The 24,356-nt window shown below is 45.5% G+C and overlaps 1 protein-coding gene across 6 annotated transcripts in view; it reads right to left on the reverse strand.

Moving 5' to 3' along the window:
- FKBP15 (FKBP prolyl isomerase family member 15) overlaps positions 1–24,356 on the reverse strand; it is a 2,419,492-nt gene that overhangs the window by 1,035,326 nt on the left and 1,359,810 nt on the right. For all 6 annotated transcript variants that reach the window (XM_069609812.1, XM_069609811.1, XM_069609809.1 and 3 more), the window contains one exon: positions 5,981–6,075. In XM_069609812.1, the coding sequence (XP_069465913.1) occupies positions 5,981–6,075 (95 nt within the window). The remainder of the gene's footprint in view (positions 1–5,980; positions 6,076–24,356) is intronic.

The raw sequence follows: 24,356 nt of genomic DNA on the forward strand, positions 1-24,356 counted from the left end.
TCAACACAAAGTTGCCACCAAGGTATCGCATCAAAAAAAGAATGGCAAAACAAGGCCGAAAACACAGAATTTCTTTAATTGTATTTTTCGGTATTTTTGCACATTGTTTCGAAATAAATAGATGGGGGGTTAGGTTAAGGTATACAAAAAGGGTGGGGGAATGTGGGCAGGCTGCAGTGGGTCTCCCCTCACATGAAATAAGAAAATAAAATGCAAAAAAAGAAAAACATTTTCAAAATTCAAGGAACAAATTTGTTGTTTTGGGCCTAGTTTTTCCCAGTTATTTTAATGTAGACCCATCACAAAGCCCCACCTTGAGGTGTCTTTTTGCAAGTCTATCTTGTTGTGGGTTCACCATGTGTCATGCTATGGAAAAGGTACTTGTGCCGGATGCTCAGGGGACTTCCTGGAGCGGTTGCTCTTCGTCCAAGCGGAAGGCAAATGGTGTGAAGACTCACTCGGAGAGCGGGACCTCTTCCAATGCTGCTGCTCCTTTTCCATTACCTTATGTGTACTGCCTATTCCTAGGGGCATTGTTCCGCACTGTGCATGCTCGACTGAGCCCGTTGAGCCTCACCCTTCGCCTTTGTGGATGAATGCGAAGATCTTCACTGCCCTTTCCAGAGGGCCTTTGGGTGCATGGACTCACATGACCTGCAATCTTGAGTGTCATGGTCCTCGTCCAAGCAGTATAGACAAATCCGGTGTGGATATGAGACCGACATCAGCCTACCACAACCCGCACGCTGCAAGGCGTCATTTTAGAAAAAAATATAAGCTCGAGTAGTGTCCCCGAAGTAGCAAACAGAATGGGAAAAAGGGAACTGAGGTCACGGTGCAGGGAGCATATTATATATACACATACTGACTCGGACGTCATGTCTGGCGTGGGGCGCATAGGGCAGAGTCGACGCAGAGCTCCCTGGGCGTGGAAACGTTTCTGGAGAACAGCTGCGCTCGGATAAGGATATCATAGATGAGGAATCCATAGGAGAAACGACTCCATTAGAAACTTTCATTTTACACTTTTTTGATTGTGCTCCTGCACGTCAGCCTTTTGTTCACTACAATGATCAAAATGTCTGGCCATGTTGATTAAGCCCACTCTTTGGTGCTTCACTGTATTTGTATCTGTCTTTCTCTAGAGCAAGTGTAGTGGGGCGTATTCCAGCAAAATTGCCATTCTGTTTGCAGTCTACGGCTAGGGACCAAGACTTAGAACTGGTTTGAGCTAGTTAAAGGGACTGCATGTGGCCCCAATGAACACCTCATATTGTGCAATGGCATGACTGTACCCGAGCTAACTGTACATAATTAGATAGCCACACAGAGTTTCAACACTGCAGGTCCCTTGAAGGGTAAGCTATGGCCCTCCCAGCCCAGAATATTTTTCATATTTTGTGGCGTGCCAGAACAAACACTCAGACCAGAAGACATACGGTTACTACAGGATTTTTTATTTAACTTAAAGAAAACGCCTTACTGACCCTATTGCTAATAGGGAAGTAAGTTCCCCATCTAACAAACTAAACTAAGCGTGGTAAAAATGATAAAACACATCCAAATCCTAACTTCTAAACTGGCACTACCACTTCAAAAAAACTCGAGAGAAAGTAGGCGCTATAGGTTGCCCTCAGTGTTTTTTTACTCAGTATTTCCAGGAATCTCTCCCACTTCCAGTTCCAACAATTATTAAATAGGATAGAGGTTTCCTGACTATCACTTTGTGTCCATTTTGTCAGAGTTCCAAATAAATAAAAGGGTTTCCTCAGGTATATAACAAATTCTCAAGTACCAGAAAAAGTCAATTCTCTTAGTTCGCAGATGCAGGGTTATTGCCTTAACCCTCCTTCATCAACTACGTGGGACTCTCCCTCATGAGACGCCAACCTTACTGGATTTTGGTTTCAGCTTGGGATGATTCCTTCCTTACTTTAAAGGGCCCTCCTGGCTCTCTAGGTTTTCTTGTCCTCACTGTCCCACTTCATTTGTAGGGGTATGTGTATCCCCTCTTAATATATCTTTCTCTTGGTTTTTGTGTGTGGCTTTGAACCATTTGGCTGATTCCATGGCCCGGGTTTTTAGGGCTCCCGTAATCACTCCTATTATTTATGTCTATCTCCCTCTCTGGACCTCGTTGTCCCTCACGGGGATCTAGCCTCTATGTTTCTTCTCCTGTTCTTACAGTCTGGTCTCTCTGCCCCCCTCTTCTGTGCGCAACCCACATACCTTTTCCGTAGTAGGTCCTGCTCCAGTGAGGTGGCTTCCACCTGGTGATGCTGAGTTTTCCCCAGCTCCTGGGCATCCTCTCCTGAACAGAAGTGAATGTTTCTTTACTCGCCGGTAGGTTGCACTCGCTCTGGTCTCACGTAGCGTGAGCAGGGGACTCGTTCCTCTCACTCACCAGGATCGGCGTTGCTGCTTGGGCTCCAGGGCTCATCATGTCCTCTGCATGGTGACGCCTTCCTCAGGGCTAGCACTGCTTGGCCTCACTGACTCCTCACAGTCATGTGCCTCGTCGGTAATGTTTCTTATTATTTGCCCCTGGTTTCTCTGTTGGACCCTGCCAGGATCTCCTTCCAGGTCCTTCTCGACACCACAATCTGCTCCGCTTGGAAGCACGGTTCTGCCTCCCAATGATGTCGGTACGCAGAGGCTTGCCTCTGCGCATCACTTCACCTCTATTTAAGGGGAAGTCCTTTTATTATTGCTACCAGATACCAAAGGGGTGTGTTTAACTATCAAGTCCATTGAGAGGCCAGCAATGCCTTGAGCCAACTGTTCAAATGCACTTTCTACATTATTTGGAGATCCACAGCTGACCATCAGATCCACTTCTGGTATTCCCATATATGCAGACCATGCCTCAGTTGGAGGGAGTTTGGTACCAGAATCGGAGTCCCTGTCCCCTGGTGGGGAGTCACTCCCAGTGAGGTCCTATTTTCCCAAACCCAGATGAAGAGGTTTTCTTAGCGGGCTCACATCCTTAGCCTCAAAGCGGGTGGCTCCCCCCTGTGATGAATCTGTTGTTATCACCTCTTTCCTAGAGGTAGCATCTCCTCATTTGGACAGGGGTCGACAGCCACTACCCGAGGCAGACCCTGGGGGTGGCTTTGGGAGGGAGGACCACATGAAGGGATGTGACCCTCATGAGCGGGAATTGGCATTGTCAGATGAAACCTGGTATCGATCTGCCCCTTTTAAGGATGTCCCATCCATTCTCCATGCCTTAATGGTATACTGTGGTAACCCACCCACCCCGACCATCCCACAAGACTTGCTGATGACATCCCACAATATCTTGTAATGACAAAGACAAACTATCAATCTCGCGTGTATGAGCCCTAAAGATACTAGGACGAGGAGGAATGGAGCTATGACAATCACTAGAGCACAGAAGCCGACTGCATGCTCTACTTGAAGAAAGGCGTGGCACTGTGGTGGGATCTTTAAATCCCCAACAGCTGGTGAAACAGAGTAAGCTGACAAGAGCAGGCGGCTCCCGTTGGAAGGAGAAACGATTTGGCAAGAGCCCAGCTGCGGAGAGAGGAATGTACTGAGCACTCTGTAACATGGAAAGTCTGCCGGTCCCGCCAAGAACAAGAAGCAGGAGAACCGGTGAACCAGAGTCCTCACGTTGCCCGAGCAGTGACAGCGGAATGCTGTCTGCAGAACACAGAAGCCAACCGAAGAGAAGAGAGGACGGGACGCACTCCCAACCTACCGGAGTGTTACAGCAACGACGGAAGCTTGCGAAGGATGCCGAAGCAGCAGCACATAAACGGTGAGACCAGCTGGGTAAGGTGAGTCACTTCACAGCAAGTGCCACACACTATGGCAGAGGGCAGCAAGCCTAATAAATGTGATTAAGAAAGGGTCGCTGACTAACTGGATATGAAAATCATGGCAGAGGCGGAAGCCTGCAGTTTAATAGGAGTGTAAGACCCACACTCTAAATTCCGAGACTTGTGAACCTTGTATAAGAATGTCCTGGCAGGGGAGTATACCATGCACAGACAATTGTGTGAAACAAACCTTAAGGAGCACCTTGTGGTTGCGAATTGAATTAACTATACTGTGAAACGAATTGCAAATAACAGGAAGAAGTAGTTATCTTCTTAAGCCACAAAGAACTTGGTTGTATTTTGGAACTTATGTTTTGCTGGGAAGAAACCTGGGTAAGGGAGACATTCCCAGGAACAGTGAACACCATATAAGTGAGAGCCTTTTATTTGCAGTTGAACATTTTGTTGAACTTGGACACTTGTGCACTTTTCAAGCCAAAGACATTAACCATAGCACCTTAGAATTCCTTTCAGAGTCTGAGGGCCAGAATAGGATTTCGGACACAGGACATTTTGTTTTGGACACCTTGACATCGGACAGATCCTTAGTCTTAGTTTTGGTTGAGATAGGGAAATACCTCTTAGAGCAGGGATAGAGAGCCTTTTACAAACCTCTTATTTGCATAAATGACTATTCCAATCCATATGATGACTCTGTGTCCGCGTCTCATTCCTGGTTCATCAGCCTCCCCTTGCCCCCCCCCACCAACGGAAGAAGGGACGAAGCCTCCAAATTCACCACAACTTGGAGACTATCTGCTGCCATTCTTCAGTGAAGCACTGACAAGAAGGATCTGAAACACAAGAGGCTGAAAGGGGATGCTGGTAAACTACAGCTGGGACAACCATTGCCAAAGCTGTCTACTACAAGGCAAAGCTCGGCTTCCTTTCACAGTGCCTCTCTCCCTTGAACTGGTAGACCTAGTCAGTTCAGAGTCCTACATCACGGAGCTCATTAGCCTTGAACTAATAGTTGTGGGCCTGTAGCTTTCATTCACCATCCAAAGAGTACACTTGTCCTATTGCCTGGATCTTGTGCAGTCTAATGCTGTGAATTTAACAGTGCACTCTCACCTTGGGCCCTGAACATCGCTGCTTTCCACAAAGAACAGAAACATAACTGGAGTCTGTCTTTGTTCATGCAGACCCTGTGTGGGGTCACTTTGACTCTTCATCATTTTTGTGGCATCCTCCAATGTCATGAGAGGGCAAAAGGTTATTCATTGTCTTCTTCCCAAGTTCTGCCTTGAGGTCTTTGGAAACATTAGGTCGCCACCGGTGAGTGGAACCGCTTAATAGATGGACCCTGCTGTCAAAGTTGCCAAGCAAAGAACACTTCACCAGTGACTTCTGGAACTCGACGCCAGAGCCTACAGTGAGAGCAGATGCCCCCAACAGCCTTGCATCTAGCTAGTGCCTAGGATAGCTGTCTGGTATGATCAGGGCACGAGGGGCTGGTTTGCATATCTGTTTTGAAATCCCCTGGTCTTCATTCACTAACATTGGGCATAATGTCCTACCAGGATTCGTAGCTACCAATTCCCTTGGCAGGAAAACTACTTTGAAATACTAATAAAATAAAGTCACTGACTAAAACACTAAATAACGCCTTGCGATCATTGCTTCTTAAGGGAGAACTTGTTACTTGCCTTACGAACACTGTGGAAAACTTGTTTTGGGGGTAAGGGTGAAGGTACTGGTTTTGCCTTATGTTTTATACATTTTGAAGTAGGATGTCTGTCCCAATCGGAAATCTAAGTGTGATTGTATATATGTTTCTTTCTTACTTGTAATCTAGCTTAAAGCACCTGTTTTAAAATAAATTGTTGCATTTGTATACTTAGCTGTGTAGGCCTTCTATTGCTTGACAAACCTTTGTGCAGGTTAACTTGTGTAGGTTTGTGTAGGTCAACTGCACTTCATACAAAGCACCTGATTTCCTTAGTCTACACTATACTGCTCAGCCTCATTACCAAGTGAGAGTTTGGTTAGACCTTTGTGCTAAACTCTTGCAGGTCTACTAAGGTTGTCTTCTCAGGCCCCTCCACCATTAATGGAGAGCTCCATGAATAGTGAATCTCAAGCAGTGAGTGCACCAACTTCGCACACCTGAGCTAGGCTTCGGATGATCCTACCTTTGATTCCGCTGGATAAGCTCACTGATCTTCTCATTCTGCTCTTCAATTCGGTTACTCTTCTCAAAAACCTCATGCTTCAATCTTTCATTTTCCTAAAAGACAATGGAAAGAACAACTGAGATCATGTGTTCCATATGCATGATCGTCCCACTATTGCAGTGGAAGGCTGTACAGTTAAACTACAGTCCAGTTGGCAGTGTTAGAACTCTTAGACTGATGCAATAAAAAGCTTGCCTGCTTGATTAGTACTTCTGTGTATATGCTACTTCAGTTAGAGTGCTCGTGTTGCTACCACCGTCAATGATATGATCGTTTATTTATATAGCGCCTACACACAATGTGTTTCAAAGCGCTTCAAGGCAAGGGAGGGAACAAGGGAAAATACAACTACATTCTTACAGGCCACGAACAGTAAGGATGTGAAATTAACTATCATACTCAGCCTGACGACATTTCAGATAGTGCAAGAGCTACGACATAGATAAGGAAGGGAGGGGGAGAGTGGAAAGGAAATGGAAACAGACCAGCGACTATCATACTAGGCCTGACGACATTTCAGATAGTGCTGAAGGGGTAGTGGGGAGGAAAAAAACAGTAATGGGAGGGTGGAGGAACAGACAAGGCTGCTATCATATTAGGTCCAGGGACAATTCTGATAGAGTAAGTGCATAGAAGAAAGTAAGGTGAGGAGATGGGAAATGACAATGCCTGAGATCATTTCAATCCAAGATACATTTTTAGTTTGGTTATTACTGATCTAAAGGATATGCAATGACACTGACCCCTTCAAACACCCAGTTAGAACCTAAGCTCATTTCTGCTAGCCGATTTCTTCCTCCTCTCTGAGGCCCTCAGCTCTCCCCACTGATTAACTTTATGCCCATTAAGAGACTTTACAGAAGTCCTCTGAGAAGAGTTTAGGGAGAATTCTTAATATTTACTATATGTGCAGGGTTTTCCACAAAGTTGATCCTAGCTCTCTTAATAGTAATGTAGTTCAGCAGTATGGCTTCACTATTCTAAGGGTAGCGGGAGAAGGGACGGTTTACACACACACCAGCACAAAGGAATTTCCACAGAGTATAATTACCAACCACTTCTACTATTTATATAAAATGTGTGCATTAAAATATCCACAAAGATGCAAGTATTTCAATTCATACATATGAGGACAGCAGGCCCACCTGATGATCAATGGAACACTGTTTCGCTCCTCGGTCCAACACCTATAGGTTGCTCAAAAAATAAGTCATCCACTTGATAGATTTTCAACGAATGCTTTTATGTATAATATTCAGTATGGAATTTTGAATTGCAAACTTCATTCCAATCCAAAAAATGTTTTATTCACTTTTTATTGTTTGCCACATCACAGGCACCATATGCACATGTTTCGATCCATAGGGATCATCCTAGGTGGCTAAAAACAAATCATAATCGCACCAATCAATGCAAATCTCAGTCCCCTAACTCCAGCGGCATTCATATCTAAATTTGTGAAATAAAGAAAAAAATGGTATGCTCTTATACTTCCTGCAATAAGTGATCTTAACCACATGCTATTGTTAAAAAACATGTGTGCAGCCTTAACACACCAGAAAATGTATGGTGACATACACACTTCTAACAAAAATAGGTCAATGTGTGTCATGCACTACCTGCATGGCATACATTTCCTTGCCTCCTACTTTGAACAAACTAGAATACCCCACAGAAAGTACAGTGACCCACAAAATATATTAAAAGCAATTGAAAATATATCTGCATGCGTACCAAATACACAAAATGTCCTTCACCTAAAAGTACACCACTTCCATTCACAGTGCTGAATACCACTACATGTCTTACTCACCTGTGTACCTCATAGTGCCATTACCGTGTTATCTGATGTAACATGTTTAAACAACTATTCCTATGCTGCCGTTTACAGCACACCCATGATTGTAAGACAATAAAAGCACGCTGAAAGATAATTCCATGCCAGCTCGCAAACGCTCTTGCTACGATCACTGTGTATCAGGTTCCAAGTTTCCAATGCGAATACCAGCTATCACAAAGTCTGTTTTTTGTGTGCTCGACATACAAGACCGCCACAAAAGCCTGCCCACAGTCCCTCTAATGTGGTGGCCATTTTCTCATGTTGTAAACCCCATGGTCAATATTGAAGCAATACGTGCCTCTTGCATGCATGCACTCAAATAATACCTGGCTTTTCCCAGGACATCACAACATACCACAGCTAAATTGAACAGGAGCGTGGGAGCCCCTCTACTGAGAATGAACATGGGTCAAATAACCTGTTCTATGGAATTTCTTCCACTCAGGAGGGTCTACAATCACGTTTTAGCTCACTGCACCCTTCACAGAGGAGCAATATCCATTTGCGTATCCGTCTTTGTCTCACCCTCAAGGGTGAGTCCAGGACTGGAATGCTAGGCAATTCGCCTCTGAACAAGAGTATCATCAGCAACCGGATTCGCGTGTTTCGGCCTTCTTGGGCCTCCTAAGTGAGGTGAAGCCGAGCATATGTAAGGCACAGTGAGCAAGGGGTCCACATATGAGTTACCCTCGATTACTTGGGGTGAAACAACATTTTACAAAACAGCTAACTACGTGCACACAATAACCGAATACCTGCAAAGCTGGTACCAACAACTAATAAATCCCCACATAAGCCATTTGAAACCGGTCGGTGGCCAAAAACTATTCACAAAAAAGAACTCAATGAGAACACAATAAGAAAAACAGAACATCAAACATTAACCGACAAATTAATGACAAATTAAAAAAATAAGGAATAATAAATGCAGACTAATAACAAATTTGTAAATGAATGCCCACGACCCCTCATGTTTGAACATAATGTGCTAGTGAACAAATGCAAATATGAAAAACAAAATCATGCGTGTCCCACACCTTGCCCAATACTTTCCTTTGTCGCACAGCTTCTAACAACATTGTCCAGTGTTACAGGGTGACATTACACTCGCTATTCAAAAAAATGCTCCAAATGAGCATTTACTGTTCATCCCCAATGGGTACATTGGCTGTAATTTGAAGATATTTTCACGATTGCCTCCTCGTAGATGTGAGGCTATCATTTCAATGATTAGGAATTTGAAATGGGTCACATGGTGTCCCATCTCTAAAAGGTCTCTCGCAACTGGTGATTCCATGTTGCAATTCTTGATGTCCCCTTTGTGTTCACCAATCCTCTCCTTAGTCATCCTTGTCATTTCTCCTACAGACATCTTTCCACATGGGCATTTTATAGCATATATAGTAGACTTAGTTATGCAAGTTGATATTGGTCTCAAAATGGCCTTTTCACCAGTTTGAGGATGAGCAATGGAGTCCCCGCAAATGACATTATTGTAATGTATGCAATTGAGATATGGAAAAGTTCCCATCTTTGCAGTCTGTAGATAAGTTTGTTGAAACAATTTACTTCCAATGTCTGCTCGTATTAGCTCATCTCTTAGGTTCTGTTGTCACTTGTATGCTATTAGTGCAAATTCTTTGCAAATGGTACTCAAGGCTGGGTTGGTTTTCAAAATAGGCCAAAGTTTCTTCAACAATGTGATAACCTTAGTTGTGCTTGGTCCAAATGCGAGTGCCTTCTCTCTCCCTGAATAATTCCTTGATCTGGATTTCCCTGTTGCAACAACTTCCTCTGTAACATGGTAGCTTCTTGTTCCTTTGTACTGATCCTCTGCAATCTCAAAAATTGGGAGTATGGTCAATTCTGTACCAGCTGTCTTGGGTGATTGGACTTCCAGTGTAAGAAAGTTACAATCCGTACTCTTATGGAAAATGGTCAAGCTGATTTTATGATCCTCCTGTAGTATAACATTGGTGTCCAAAACGTTAACCATGTGTTGAGTCCGCGTTGAAATGAATTTTATTGTGTCATGTATTGAGTTGAAGTTAGTCAAAAAATCAGAAAGATCTGTCAATTGTGACAGGGCCAGCAGCGTGCCCCTGTCAAGGGGAGTAGGGAGCCCACCCCAACCCCCCACGAGTGTCTGGGAGTAGGCAGACCCCTCCCCCACTCCTTAAAGGTGTGCAGTGGCCTCCGGACAGCAGAGGAATCGGGACACTGCGGGGCAGCCCAGCAGCAGAGGATGCCAGAGACGGAAGGCAAAACCCTGCCTTGGGGTGCTGCAAACGGGATAACACCGGCAGGGGACACAGGAGAGGATGCACAGCACCAAATGGGTTCCATGCTTTTCAAAACACTAACAGTGTCTGCCGGAGTCTGTCCCCCGCAGGGAGCCAGTACTAACCAGGGATTTCTCATTTGAAATAAAGGCCCCAGGAAGGCCTTAACGCCTAGTCCACCAGGGATATTAATAGTATTGTTTTGAAAGGCCTGCAGGCCTTCACCACTGTTCCTCCTTCCCTGGACCCCAGCAGGGTCCATGTTGGAAAAAGGACTGGTTTACTGGCCCTTTTAAGCCTCCCAAAACCATTCCGTGTCACACCCCCTGGAGGCAGGTAAGTGATTGGACAGAGCAAGTAGCCAATCCTGGGGTGTGTGGGGTATTTAAGAAGTTGGGTAAGGACGGGAAGTGGAGGACGACCGAAGTACCAGCGGAGGCGAGAGCGCTTGGAGTGAGGAGGCTATTGTTGTGGTGGGGGTCTGTGGAGAGAGAGAGAGAGAGGGAGAGAGGGAGAGAGGGAGAGAGGGAGAGAGGGAGAGAGGGAGAGAGGGAGAGAGGGAGAGAGGGAGAGAGGGAGAGAGGGAGAGAGGGAGAGAGGGAGAGTGTGTGTGTGTGTGTGTGTGTGAGAGGAGAGTGTGAGTATTAGAGGCAGAGTAGGAGTAGTGGCTGAGTGAGATAGTAGTAGTAGCAGAGGTAGCAGTAGTTGGGAGTAGCGAGGGAAGAATATAAGTGGTAGATTGGTAGTCAGGAGTACAGGGGTGAGCAGGACCCCATACCCATGGGTAAGCAGGGCACCATATCCCTGGGTTCTGTAGTAGTGAGAAGGGTGTACAGGGTACCATATCTCTCAGAGTTCCTGATGGTCTAATAGGGGCTATTATAGGGTGAACGGGGCACAATATCCCTGGGTTACGTAACAGTGAAAGCGGTGTGCAAGGCACCATGTGCCTGGGTGTCTTGGAGCAGTAAAAATAGTAGGGAGGTAGTGGCAGTAGGGCAATATGAACAGTAGTGGAGGGAGAGTGGGAAGAGCAACAGTGAGTGGAAGGAGTAGCTATTACTGAGTGAGATAGAGATTATAACGAGAGGACTAACCAGAGGCGGGAAAGTAGAATGAGATGAATGAGAGAAAGGTAACCATAGAGCGAGAGGGATAGTTGGACATACAAACGGTAGCAAGAATAGGAGTGGGAAAGGAAGCAAGATCGAAGGGTGGTGAAAAGGCAGAGTGAGGGATTGGAGGGACAGTAACATGGTGGGAGGAGAACTGATTAAGAGATCAGCATAGTGAAGGGTCCGGTACGAGAAGGTGGGAGTGTGAGGCTAGGCGAAATAAAGGCACTGTTCCTTATTCCTGGAGTACTAAACAATGACAGGAGAGGCAAAGTTAGAGGGAGTCCGGTAGCCATCGTCTTATGGCAAACCCCAAAAGTGTGGAGAAGAAGACAGACAGATGGGCATTACCGATCAGTGAGTTACTAACCACTCTGATAGGGACGGCTGGGCCAGGGAGGTGGGAACCAAGCCCCGGAGAAGTCGAGAGATGAAAGGGCCGTCCCTAGCACCAAATACCCCCAGCCCATAAGGTCCTGAAGAGAAGCAAACATCCTGACCAGCAAAAGTTTTAAGAAACACTCTTATAATTTTACTTTAGGAGTCTGTATGGTTATTTGTGGTGGGCCTGCCCATCACACAATGCTTCCTCTCATTGACAAAAGACGTCATCAATGTACTTTAGGCGCAATTTGCCACCTCTTTTCTATTCCAATGTGTTAAAAATTCTTGTGTCTTCAAATTGCTGCATAAATCTGGCACCCATGGAGGTGCCTTTCACTTGGTGAAAAGATGGTTTACTAAACTTAAAGTAACTGTCAGGCAACACAAATCCTAGAAGATCACATAGAAACCGATGATTTACATCCATTACTTGCCGTCTTTGTAGAGCCACAGCTACTGCCTCAATCCCTATTCCTCATGTGGAATGTTGGTATAAAGGCTGGCTACATCAAGTGTAACCAGCCAACATCCATCCAATTGTTCAGTTATGTGTTTATGTAATGAGATTAAGTGTGTTGTGTCCTTTACATGGTGACAATTGTCCAGTACCAATGGTTGGAGTGCATGATCGACATATATGCACATTTCTTCAAAAAGTGAATCATTTGGTGCCACGATGGGAGCGGCCTGGCAGATCATCTAGGTTCTTATTCATTTTTGGAAGGCAATAAAAAAATGGAATGGTTGGATTACTTTTGTAAAGGGCTCTGTCTGTGGCTTCAAATCAGGCATGAACTATAAAAAAATGTATACGTGTCACTAAGGGAGACAAAATAATTTAAAACCGAATGTAACAATGACTAGGTGATAAGGAGATGTTTGCATATCCCTCTGGTGTGGGCTGTGCAACCATCCAACCGACCTAATGGTGGAACAGTGTCACCTAAAATGAAAGACCAGACTCTTATGGTAGTTGTGTACTGCAAATGTACATGCGAACTGCAAGCTACCCAGCCCAGATGGGCAGAGGACTTTAAGTCCCCACCCACAATGCACCAACCGGTCTAAGTTGAGCACTGTTTAAAGAGTAATGGTGTCTTAATGTTAGAACAGGGCCCAATGCGTTTCTGGGGTACCCCCTTCTTCAGGAGCAGAACTGTAAATACAATAGGCAATGATTCAATTCATGATACATTAAGCAAATGTTTTCCGACAGTATGAACAAATTAACACATACTGTTGAAATACATTTGCCTAATTATCATTCATCACCCCACGAAGGGCAATGCCTAGCAGGATAGTGAGCCGGATGTAACCCGTGAGGAACAACAGGAACTGAGAAGGGTCTGGGACCCACAGCCAATGACGAATTGCCTCCTGGATCATCATCATAGTCAAAATATCTGGCAGGGTAGTGAAACAGGTAAACAGTGAACACTTGAGATCCTGAAAAGCACTTTGAGAAAAGACCAGGGGAAGTGAAACATATCCCTTGGTCTTATGAACATTGTGAGATCCAGCCAAGATAAGGAAGGCATTCTCTTGGCATCCCGAAGGGGGTTTGAGAAAGACCAGGGGAAGAGAGTTTTGATGACAATTGTGGAAAGAACTAGACAGAGGAAGTGTCCTCTTTGCTTTGTGAAACATCAGTGAAAGGCCAGGGGAAGAAAGACTGGCATTGTGAGAAACATTGAGAAAACAAAGAAAAGTCAGAGGGAGGGAGTCATCCCCCTAATGCTGTGAAGATATGAGAGTATTGTTTTGTGTGCTTTGCTGGAATACACTCAAATAACCTTTTTGAGACCCTTGATTTTTATTCCTGGAGAAGAACATTTTGTTTGCAACACCCAGAGCTGAACTTTGGATTGTGAAGAAGGAAGGCATTCTTCTGGACCACGAAGACCACCCTCCTTTCTTAGTTGAGTTTACAGTGTATGGGATATAATTAGGCTTTTGACACAGAACGGTGGACTGTTGGCTTTAGACTGACATCCTGACAATTTCCTTAGTATTAGTTGAGGCAGGGAACCCCCTTTTAGAACTATGGCCGGATAGGGTTTTCCCTTTTACTTGCTCACTCATAAAAATAAATAGCCAAAAGTACGCCACCTGCTTGTCGGTCTCCTACTTTTACCCATTACAGAACGCATTCAATAACTTAAACACCAAAAGAAGTTAAGTGATGCAGCAAGATGGAACCAAGTCACAAGAAATACGCCCCAACGTCAAAAGTCCAATCACTATGAATAGTGGTTCCTAGTGCCAAAAAAATAATCACAATGCTTCTCCCCGGAAGGTGTATGGTTCTTGTGTTGGTTAATGTTCCAGAGAAGATCAGTAACAAAGTTCCTGGTAGGTAAACATGAATTTATATCTTTCCGGTACAACTGCTTCAGACCCGATGATCAAAAAGTAGTGGAATGGAATACCCAAGGTTTATTCTAAGGATAACAGGTGGAGGACAATGCTTTGCGTTTACCTAGCCGACTGACTCAAAGGACAAGGTGGGTCAACTGGGGTTCGCTAGAGGTACGTTTTCCCACTGTTGGTTCCACTGGAAGATGCCAAGGAGCTGCAGGCGCAAAGATTCTTCAAGTCGATTCTAGGAGCAGAGTGCAACCTTTGGCGATGAAGAAATGCAGCTAGCACAAATGCAGACCTCTTCATGACACTTCACAAGACGGAGGATGCAGAGTTCCAGCGATGGCCACCACGCACTGGCAATGGCAGGTGTCCTTCCAGTCGCAGTTGAAAGACCTTCCACAGCAGGATCCTTTGAAGATGAGAGGCTAAAACGAGGCAGGAAGTCGACTTACACCACAAGCTGGTGACTACCAAAGTTCGGGCGGGAAACGTGGAACGACGACTGTTCTACCAAGGTAGCCTACTGGCGGACTGGTCAGTCAACCACGTGGTCTACGGACACATCTGAAGGCTCAGCATGGCTGGATCCCCGAGAACATGTCTGTTCCCACCAATTCAGGGGTTGAAGCAGATCAGGTAGTCCTGCAGAGCTTCACCAGGCCAAACACAGAATGGGATACTGGGTCTCTTTGGGAGTTCTCCAGGAATCATCAGTCGGCTCCTCTTCCACACAGAGGATACTTGGCTCCAACGCTGATCTCAAGTAATGGCTGCAGGAGTCCTCTTATTCAAGATTCTCCCTGGAAGTAATTTCAAGCACACCAACTGTAAGGATCTGCACCATTCAAAACAGCCAGCAGTGGTGGCCAAGGAACAGGCGAAAATCCTGTTTAGTGGCCATTTCATGGCACTAACCTCGTTCAGTAGCCATACGCGGTAAACCTGAATGTGCACAATAGAAATAAAGCAAATTGTAAAAATATACTTGCTGCCAACAGTCTTTCTTTTGGCACATAGAAATTAACCAAAAATCCCAAGTGTAAAAGAAAAAAGTAACCCCACTGCAGAGCATTGTAGGATGCTGTGTGCATGGTTAAGTCAGGACACGTTCAAAAGCAAAAGGTTTGAGGGGTCTATATAATTATGGAGGGAAAGTTGCTAAAAGAGAAATCTTTCCTTACACTACCATAAGGGTACGCTGGGCTAATAATGTGGAAAATTGTCTTGCAGAGGTGATGAAACCAAAATCTAAATTGAAGCTGCCACCAACCTACCCCTAAAACCATTGAAGGGTGATAAAATCCTTCCAGGGCAAAAATGGGGTGCGAGAGGCACCTCTGGGACTGGGTGCCCCAAAACATATGCTTTAACTAATACCACAACAACACATAAGCCCCACCAACAGCAGACGAGGACTGACATCGATCCGATGATACTCGCACCAAAGCTCAGCACACGTTGTATACAGAGTTGAAGCTGCCAACAGAACACCATTCCTTTCACTATCCTACTCCCTTCTTCACCTTACTAACCCATCCCACCTTCTCGTTTACAGATCCGCCAGAGCACCTGGGGACCAACTCTGTTGGTGACAGTGCGCAGTACAAATACCTTTAACATTTAAGTAAGGTAAAAAGAGATGCAGTGACAGAGACTTCAGCAAAAGTTCTTCTAACCACCAAAATGAAATAGATACGCAAACAATAAATGGCTACAAATCAAAAATAGAAGGGGTCACATTAAATGAAATTGCAGAACCCCCAAAAATGGAATACTACCATAAAAGTAGGCAAAAGAAGGTCTGGGAGTCCCTCTACTGCCACAAACACAGCCCATGGACCAGTTCTTGACCCCCCCCGCCCCGAGATTCTCTCAACCACGCTTTAGCTCACTGCGCTTTTCACCGAGGAGACATTTCCATATGCATATCAGGCTTTGTTCCACCCAAAGGCAGTCCAGCACCAAAATGCTGGGCACATCTCCTCTGAACAAGAGTACCAACAGCAACCCCAGACACATGTTTCGGCCTAGTCGGGCCTCATCAGTGAGGTGGAGCTGAGGCATTAATCTAGGTTCACCACCTGTACGACCCATCTGTCCAGGGTCATGTTGTGGAATGCCTCTAAAAACAGTCATTGCTTGCCTGCCACAGGTGACTTGTGTTGCAACATTAAAAAGTGCACATAGGAATGCTTGAGGTGGAAGAGGGTGCTCCCAAAATGTAGCAATGGTGTATTCTTCTGTTTAGCTGTACCCTAGTCCCGTGGTAGACGGTATGGATATTTGAGGGTCCAAAGAGGTACCATCTCGTACCACTGGTTTGCCATCCACTGGCCCAGCCAATGCCTTTGCAACCACTGGATCAGTGACCATCACAATAGCAGCACGAGGGAATAAAAAAACAGTTTTCTTTACGTTTTTCCAACCCCCTTGTCCTTCGGTGAGCAGACAGAAACAAACACGACCCTTCACCCACCTCTGCAGCATGCTGTGTTTGTGTGCTGCAAAGTAGTGAGGCTGGGGCAGGGTTTGATATGATTTGGCATTTATAACGTGCCTGAACACAAGTGTTTCTAGGTGCGACAAGACAAGGAGGGGGAAACACAAGGAGGGGGAAACAAAGGGAGGAAAAAACAACAATCTTAGTTTAGTTTAGTTTGTTTATTTATAAAGCGCGTCCGAACCCTCAGGTAGCTGGGCGCATAATCATGTGCACAGGAAAGTTACATATCGTTACACGAACATCATAATACAACAGACAGAGCATACATTGGTCCAGGCTCTGAATGTTTACATACAAGAGTAGAATATACCGAGAAGAGTATGTACAGAGAATAGGCACAAAATAGTTACAGTGGCGAGTGAGGACCGGGTTATAGGTTGGTCCTGAATAGGCTGTAGATAGAGTAAACATTACTGGTTGCATTACAATTACATTGCAGGGAGAGAGCGGCGGCTGGCCGGTCATGTCGGTGAGAGTCTAGATGTCTAGGCTAGTAGCCATGATTTTACCATGGCTCTGAATGGCCAGAACGCGGTTTCCGATCTAATTGTAGGAGGGAGGGTGTTCCAACATTGTGCTGCGAGCACTGGGAAACTGGAGCCTCCTGCTGTTTTTAGGTTATAGTTAGGGATCTTTAGTTGGTGCATGTAAGGAGTTCTGGTGGGTCTAATGGGGCAGTGTCTAGAGAATTTGTCTGAAAGGTAACGTGGGGCAGTACGTGACAGGCACTTGAGGGTGATGACCAGGGTTCTTAGCTTAATTCTGTCGCGGATCGGGAGCCAGTGGACTTCTTTGCTAACCGTGGATATGTGCGCCTTGCGCAGGAGGTTGAGGGCACATCTTAGTGCATTATTTTGCAGGATCTGGAGCCTGTTCAAGTTTTTTGTGGTAGTGCCTAAGTAGAGTGTGTTGCAATAGTCTAATTTAGACAATATCAGCGCTCTAGATAGGGCGAGGCAACTAGAGGTGGAGAGAAAAGGCCTGCAGGCATTGATCAATTTATTGGTGTATGAGGTAGATGAGATGGTAGAGTATATTTGTTTCTTTAGTGACAAGGTAGAGTCGAGGTATACACCTAGTGTTTTGAACTCTTTGGATACTTTTATGATGTTGCCATCAATGGTTAAGGATTGGTACCTTTGGTCCAGTTTGTTGAGGCGAGCCTGGGAGCCTACGATAAGCAATTCTGTTTTATCGTCGTTTAGGCAAAGACTGTGTCTAGCCATCCAGGCTTGGATTTCTAAGTAGATATCATTAAGCTTTGCAACATCGTCTTCATAACTACCAGTGAGCGTGATGAGGACCTGGGTGTCGTCTGCATAATTAGTGTAGCTGACACCCAGATCGTCAAGACGGTCAAATAGGAGCTTCGTGAAGATGTTGTAAAGTGTGGGAGAAATGCAGGAGCCTTGGGGCACTCCACATGTGATTGGGATAGGATCCGCAGCCGCAGTGGGGGCGAAGACTCTAGTCGACCTGTCAGACAGAAATGACTGGATCCACTTTGTGGCTTTCTGAAAGAATGCAGCAGCCGAGGAGAGGTGTTGAGTGAGGATCTGGTGGTCAACCAAATCAAAGGCAGCAGAGAGATCCAACAATAGCAAGATGACCAGTTTGCCTTGTCTTTGGCATCATCCATTTGGATTTTTAGATCCAAGAGGGCAGTTTCAGTCCCGTGCCTTGGTCTAAAGCCGGATTGTCGCAGGCCTAGGAGGTTGTTGTCTTCCAAATGTTGTTGTATTTGGAGATAGGCTACCCTGTGCAAAATTTTGAGAAGAAATGGGACTGTGGTGATGGGCCTGTAGTTTGTGGGGATGTTGGGATCTAGGTTAGGTTTTTTGAGCAGGGGTAGGACCCACGCTTCTTTAAGGTTGTTGGTCACTCTTCTGTGACTGGTGAGAAGTGGAAGGAGGGGCAATTAGGGGTGGTGTGGTTAATTTTGCTGCTGGGGTTCTGCTTGGAGGCAAGGCTAGCTTTTTTTGCTTCTATCTTAGTTTGTAGGAGGGCAATTTTGTTAGCGAGGGCGAGCTGGATATTGTTACACCAGGCCTTGTCTTTGATGCAGTCCTCTGTAGGAGGCAATGGTGATTCAAGTTCTCTTAGTATAGAGAAAAGTTCTTTAGTGCCGGATTTGGCATTTTGTATTCTCAAGTTATAGATCTCTTTTTTAGCATTTAAGATGGCGGATTTGTAAGTGGATGGCAGCTGAAGCGAATTTGTCTTTAGTGGAGAGAGAAGGGGCTTTTCTTCAACTAGTTTCTGCAGTTCTTTTAATATTGCGGAGAGCTTTTAATTCTGCTGAGAACTATTTGTTGGAGTGGGCAATAGGTTTGGCTTTTCGTTGTTTGAGAGGAGCAATCTGGTTGAGGGCTAGTTCTAGGGTATTGTTATATAGGTCTACTATGGCTGCTGGGTTATTTTGCGTAGTTAGGTTAGCTTTACTGATAGGCGCGAGAAGAGGTTTGAGGTTCTCTATAGTGATGTTGCGGTTATTTCTGGAGATTATTTGAGGTAGCTTAGTGGGTCGTGTGGTAGATGGTGAGGATCTAGGTAAAGAGAAGGTAATAAGGTGATGGTCAGTCCAAGCACAGGGAGTGATGTCAGTCAGTGAGAGGTTGCAATTGGCATCTGCAAGCCAAACCAAGGATCTTCCTTTTGTATGTGTAGGTTGATTAATGTGTTGGGTGAAGTCTAGATGAGTAATCGTGTCATTAAGGGAAATGGCCTGGTTGTCATTGAGGTCATTACTAGGCCTTGTGTCATTCAGATCGCGCAAGAGCAGGGAGGGGCGAAATGCTGAGGGCAGGGGGTGGACGGAGAAGTGTGGGAGAAAGGAAAAACTAGAGTGAAGCCAACAGGTGGCAGATAAGTGCAAGAGAAAGGACAGTAGGGTTGCAGATACAGACCACAAGGGCAGGGGTGCCAGGAGGCAGTGCGGGATTGCAGCTGGACAGGCAGGAACCTGGGCCCAAGTTCAGAGGGTGACCAGTGCGTGGATCAGGCACGAGATCAGCAATGGAGAGAAAGAGAAAAGGCTGAAGCAAAGAGAAAGGTCTTGAGTTGCTTCCGGAACCGGAGATGGTTCTGCTCAGGTTTCTGAGACGCAGCGAGGCTGTTCCAGAGGGAGTCCCCAGCCGAAGAAACATGTGCCATCAACTCTTTGCTTGGAAAAGCGAATGACCCTCAAAAAGTTGGAGGTGGAGGAGCAGAGGGCCAGAGAAGGCAGATATTTAGGAAGAGAGAGTTGGAGGTAGTGCAGTCGCAGGCCCCAGGAATCTTTCTGGACAATGCAGAGGGTCTTGAACTTGATTCTTGCCGCCACTGGGAGCCAGTGAAGAGATTTCAAAGCTGGAGAGATCTGCTCCCTGAGCTTGATGCCAAGGACAAGTCTTGCAGTCCTGTTCTGGATGAGTTGTAGAGGACAGAGAGTAGAGGCAGGAAGATTTAGAAAGAGGTTGTTGCAGTAGTCCAGCCTAGAAAGGAGCAGATCTCTGGAGACAGTAAGCTTCTGTGGGAAAGTGAGGAATGGAAGAATACCTCTGAGGAGGTGCAGCTGGTAGTTGGACTTGGAGACGTCAGAGATGTGCTGAAAGAAGAAGAGGGTTGAGTCGAAGATGACCCTGAGGTTCTTAGCCTCACAGGTAGGAGCAGGAAGAGAGAGAGGAAAGGAGGGGGTTGGTGTTCCAATGAGGAGGATCTCAGTCTTACTGGCATTAAGGCAGAGATAATTGGCGGCACACCACTCCTGAATTGCGGAGAGACTGTCAGGAATGAGAGAAGGAGTAGAAGTGGCTGAGGAGAGCATGAAGGAGAGGCGAGTCATCTGCATAAAACTGAAAGTTGGAACATGCGGCATCTATGCAGTGAGCAAGAAGTGTGAGGTATTGGTTAAACAGCCAGGGAGAAGGATTAGACCCCTGGGGAAAGAAAGAGAGAAAGAAAGAAAACCCCAGTTGGACTTCACAGATGTTCAGGAGAGCAGTTTCCGTGCTTCTGGCCACTCTCAAGCCAGACTGATGGTCGTGGAGACAACCAACAGATTCAGTGTGAAGGTTAAGCTGGGAGATGGCCAGCTTTTCCAAGAGTTTTCCCAAGAAAGGAGTAATGGAGATAGGGCGATAAATGGCCGGACAAGAGGGATCGGCAGAGGGTTTTTTAAGAAGGGGGTGCACAAGGGAGTCCTTCAGAGGGGAGGGCGAAAGAGTGGTTTCAGAAATTGGCCAAGGCTGGAGCAAAGGTGTCAATGTGGTCCTTGATGGTTCTGGGAGAACAGGAAGAACTTGTTTTGACTAGACTCTCATAGATCTGACTTGTCTAGAAACGTCGTCAGGGGTGAACAGAGGAAAGGAGGAGAAGGTAGAAGTTGAAACAGCCGAAGGGAGGTGAGGAAAGGAGGAGGGAGAGGAAGAGAGGGTGGACAGGATGTCCTGAGTTTTAGTGATGAAATCAGAAGCTAAGGTTGTGCAGAGGGTCTGGGAGGGAACAGGAGAAGAAAAGACTGCAGCAGGATTGGCCAGCCTCTTGCAGATGTTAAAGAGTTCGGCCGAGGTGTTAGATGCCGCAGAGACACAGGCTTGGTTGGATATTTTTAGCAAGGACAGAGAGTCTGTATTGCCTTTGGAGGCGGCAGGCCAGTTTGTCAGAGGGGGAACCTGTTGCCCTCCACTTCCCCCCTCAGCCACCCTACACACACTTGCTTTTAAAGATGAAGTCTCAGTTTACCAAGAGTTGCACTTGGATTTGGGCTTCCAGTGGATCTTCATGACAGGGGCAAGCATATCAAGAGTGTGATAGAGCAGCGAAGGTTAGAAAGGGCTGTGTCAGGGTGCGAGTCAGCCAGAGGTGCAGAAGGAGGAGAGAAAGTGCCTCAACTGACACACGCTTCATGGGTCGGATGACCGAGAAGGTGAGTGGCAGAGATGGAGTTGGTTTGGCTATGACAAATCTATCTAGGGGACGACAAAAGCAGGTTGCATTCATGTTTAATACAATGCCCAGCTTATTTGATTTGCTGCATGGTGAATTGGTTTCGGCCAAGGCTGCCTGGCTCCTGGGAATGAGTTAAGAAGCACACCCATTCATTCCTCTAGCTTCCAATACGGCATGGCACCGACCTTACATACTCTGCCTTAAGGCATCTGGATGGGTTCAGTAGGCCAACAGCAGTACTTGTCCCAGTGTTCCCCAGCATGCCATGCCTCTGAGCATGCAGACTGAGCCATCGGTACAGGGGGCAATGTACAGTGAGCTGGCAACAGCACAACTGGTAAGCGCATACTCAAACAGGTTTTTGTGTATGAGGAGGAGGGTAGAGGAAGATCTGCTCCTGCCCCATATTGCTCCTTCTAGACACTAAGAGTGTACATGTCCACTTCTAATCCTGGTGATCAAGGCTGTTCCCACCCTCCCCCTTACCTATCACCGCCAGATTGGAGTCTAAGGGCCTGCTTGAGGCAGCCAGATCCTCACCTGCAGCACTCCCCCCTGCTAAGCCCCTCATCATTCCGTTTATCCATCTTGCTCCTGCAAGGATAATTTATCACCGACATATAGGGGTGGGAAGTGGAGCATTGATTTCAGTCCCACATTTGATCTATGAGCCCCAGCTCTTTCTGTTTGTCCTAATATAAATTTGGGGTACTAGAGAGACATCTGTGTTAGCATTTTCGGCTGTTTTGTTCTTTACCTTCTGCATGTAAACACAACTGTTTTAAAGAACACTTACAAGAAACTGAAAGTTGTGGAAATAATAGTGCATAAAACAGTTGTTCATGTGTTGAAACCCTTTCAAGACTGCTATGTCACTCATACGTGTCTAACTTTGAGGACACAATATGATTAGGAGGAGAAAGGATCACCACAAGAAAATCCCAACAGTTTTAGCTGAGATTAAATGAGCAATGGCATGCAGGGATACATAATACTTCTATGATAATGGCCATTGATAAAATCACATTTAGAAAACTGTTAAACGATAAGACAAATAAAATACTTTATTTCTGACAAAGGGATTTTAGCCATTAAATCTGCTAACTATTGGGTAGCCTCCAGCATGTAGTGACTGAGCGATCACAAGTGTAAAGCAGCCCAACAAATTGCTAAACCAATGAGCACATGTGTACGATGATAGTTGATGCACCACTTATATATTTTTATAGCAATAGTTCTTTCAACACAGCAGAGGATAGCTATCATACACGGGTTAACCCCCACCTTTTTCGTTTGTTGCCGGATGCAGCAACCATTGCGGATGTGAATCTAGCCTGAAAATCACAACCATGGCCTTTGTGATTGTGCATCATAATCGGACAGTATTACTGTGACGAACGCAGCCCTAGAGATAAGGGCTTCATTGGCCACTTTACTCCCTAAAAATAGACAAAAACTTGCAAAACATTAAAATGTGAGTGTTAGGCAAAGTTTGTATGCAGTACCCTCTGGGACCACTACACACAACTAGGACTACAGGTGTAAGCAAAACCAACCTTTGCTATGAGTCTGTACCATACAGTTTTTGGTAGCGGGCTGAGCAGCCAGGCTGATCTCAAGAGGGAATTTGAGCTTGTAAGGGTGTTACACAAAGGTCTACAATGATAAGTATTCAGATAGACACTTATAGTTAAGGTTTCTTGGTAAAACACGTCTTGATTTATTACACAGTCATATATAAAGCATTCACTGAGGCAACCAATATCACACAAAAAGTATTCTACAATACTGATTACTAAGCAGTTGAGCTCCCTTGAAGTCGGAGCAAAATAGCATTGAAGTAGGAGCAAAAAGGCATAAGTTGATAAAACGAATATTACAGTTACTTTAAAACAGTGCAAATAGTTTGAGTTCACCAGAGGAGTTGATTCAATGCAATTGGTAGGCCAAAATCAATGGGCTAGTGTCTTGTATAAGTAAAAACCATTCTGGTATTTAAAACGGATCTTATAAGTAGTTTGCGGAAGAAAGGTTCGTATGTCGGGTCACAAGTTGACTAGGCCTGCAAGTTGCCAAAGTTCCACAAACTTTTGCGGTGAGAGGCAAGTTCTCTCGGTCGTGTTTTCACAGTACCTTATTTGAAGAAAAAGATGCAGCTGAAGACTGTGTTCCTGGCAGTTCCTGCAGATCTTGCTGTTCCCGAGTGTTAGGCAGAAACCTGTGCAGTTCCCTTAGGGAACACTGCAAAAGATTTAAGACTACAGGTGTTGGCAGTAAACCCACTTGGTAGCAGTCTGTACCACCCAGATTTACCTGGTAGCTGTGGCTGAGCAGTCAGACTTCCCTCAAGAAGAGTTAGGCAGTATGCAAAGTATACACAATAGGCACTCAGACACACCAATACAAGCAAACACTGACCAGAGCTTTGGTATCAAAGTATATAATTATTTATTTAAAAACACACTGTTTGAAACACTCCAGCACTCTTATTGTAAAATATTCTAAACACAGTTACTATTGTAATATATACACCCCTTTTTCCTTATCAGATAAGTCACAGTAAAACACCACTTATTTTCATACAGAGGTGAGCGCTTAACTAGATGGCACTCCAATAAGTTTGTGAGAAAGGGAGGGAAAAAGACAGAATATGGAAAGGTACACCACTCTAAGATTCAGGAACACTGTTAGCAAGGCAGAAGAGCAAAAGTCACTGGTGAGCCAAAGTCCAAAGGCTGGGCCCACTCAGAGAGAGCAGAGCACAAATGCGCCCAAGATCACACAGTTACACTAGGCTTTGAAAGTCTTGCAGAGGGTTCAAAAAGAGTTTAGAGAGACTTTAGGAAAGTTTAGCCAGGGTGTCCCAGGCTAACCCAGGTTCGAAAGCCGGGGGCTAAATCTACCCGGTACAGTCGGT

This window comes from Ambystoma mexicanum, chromosome 8 (assembly GCF_040938575.1).
Source record: "Ambystoma mexicanum isolate Mex_15411 chromosome 8, UKY_AmexF1_1, whole genome shotgun sequence".
NCBI classification, from domain to species: Eukaryota; Metazoa; Chordata; class Amphibia; order Caudata; family Ambystomatidae; genus Ambystoma; species Ambystoma mexicanum.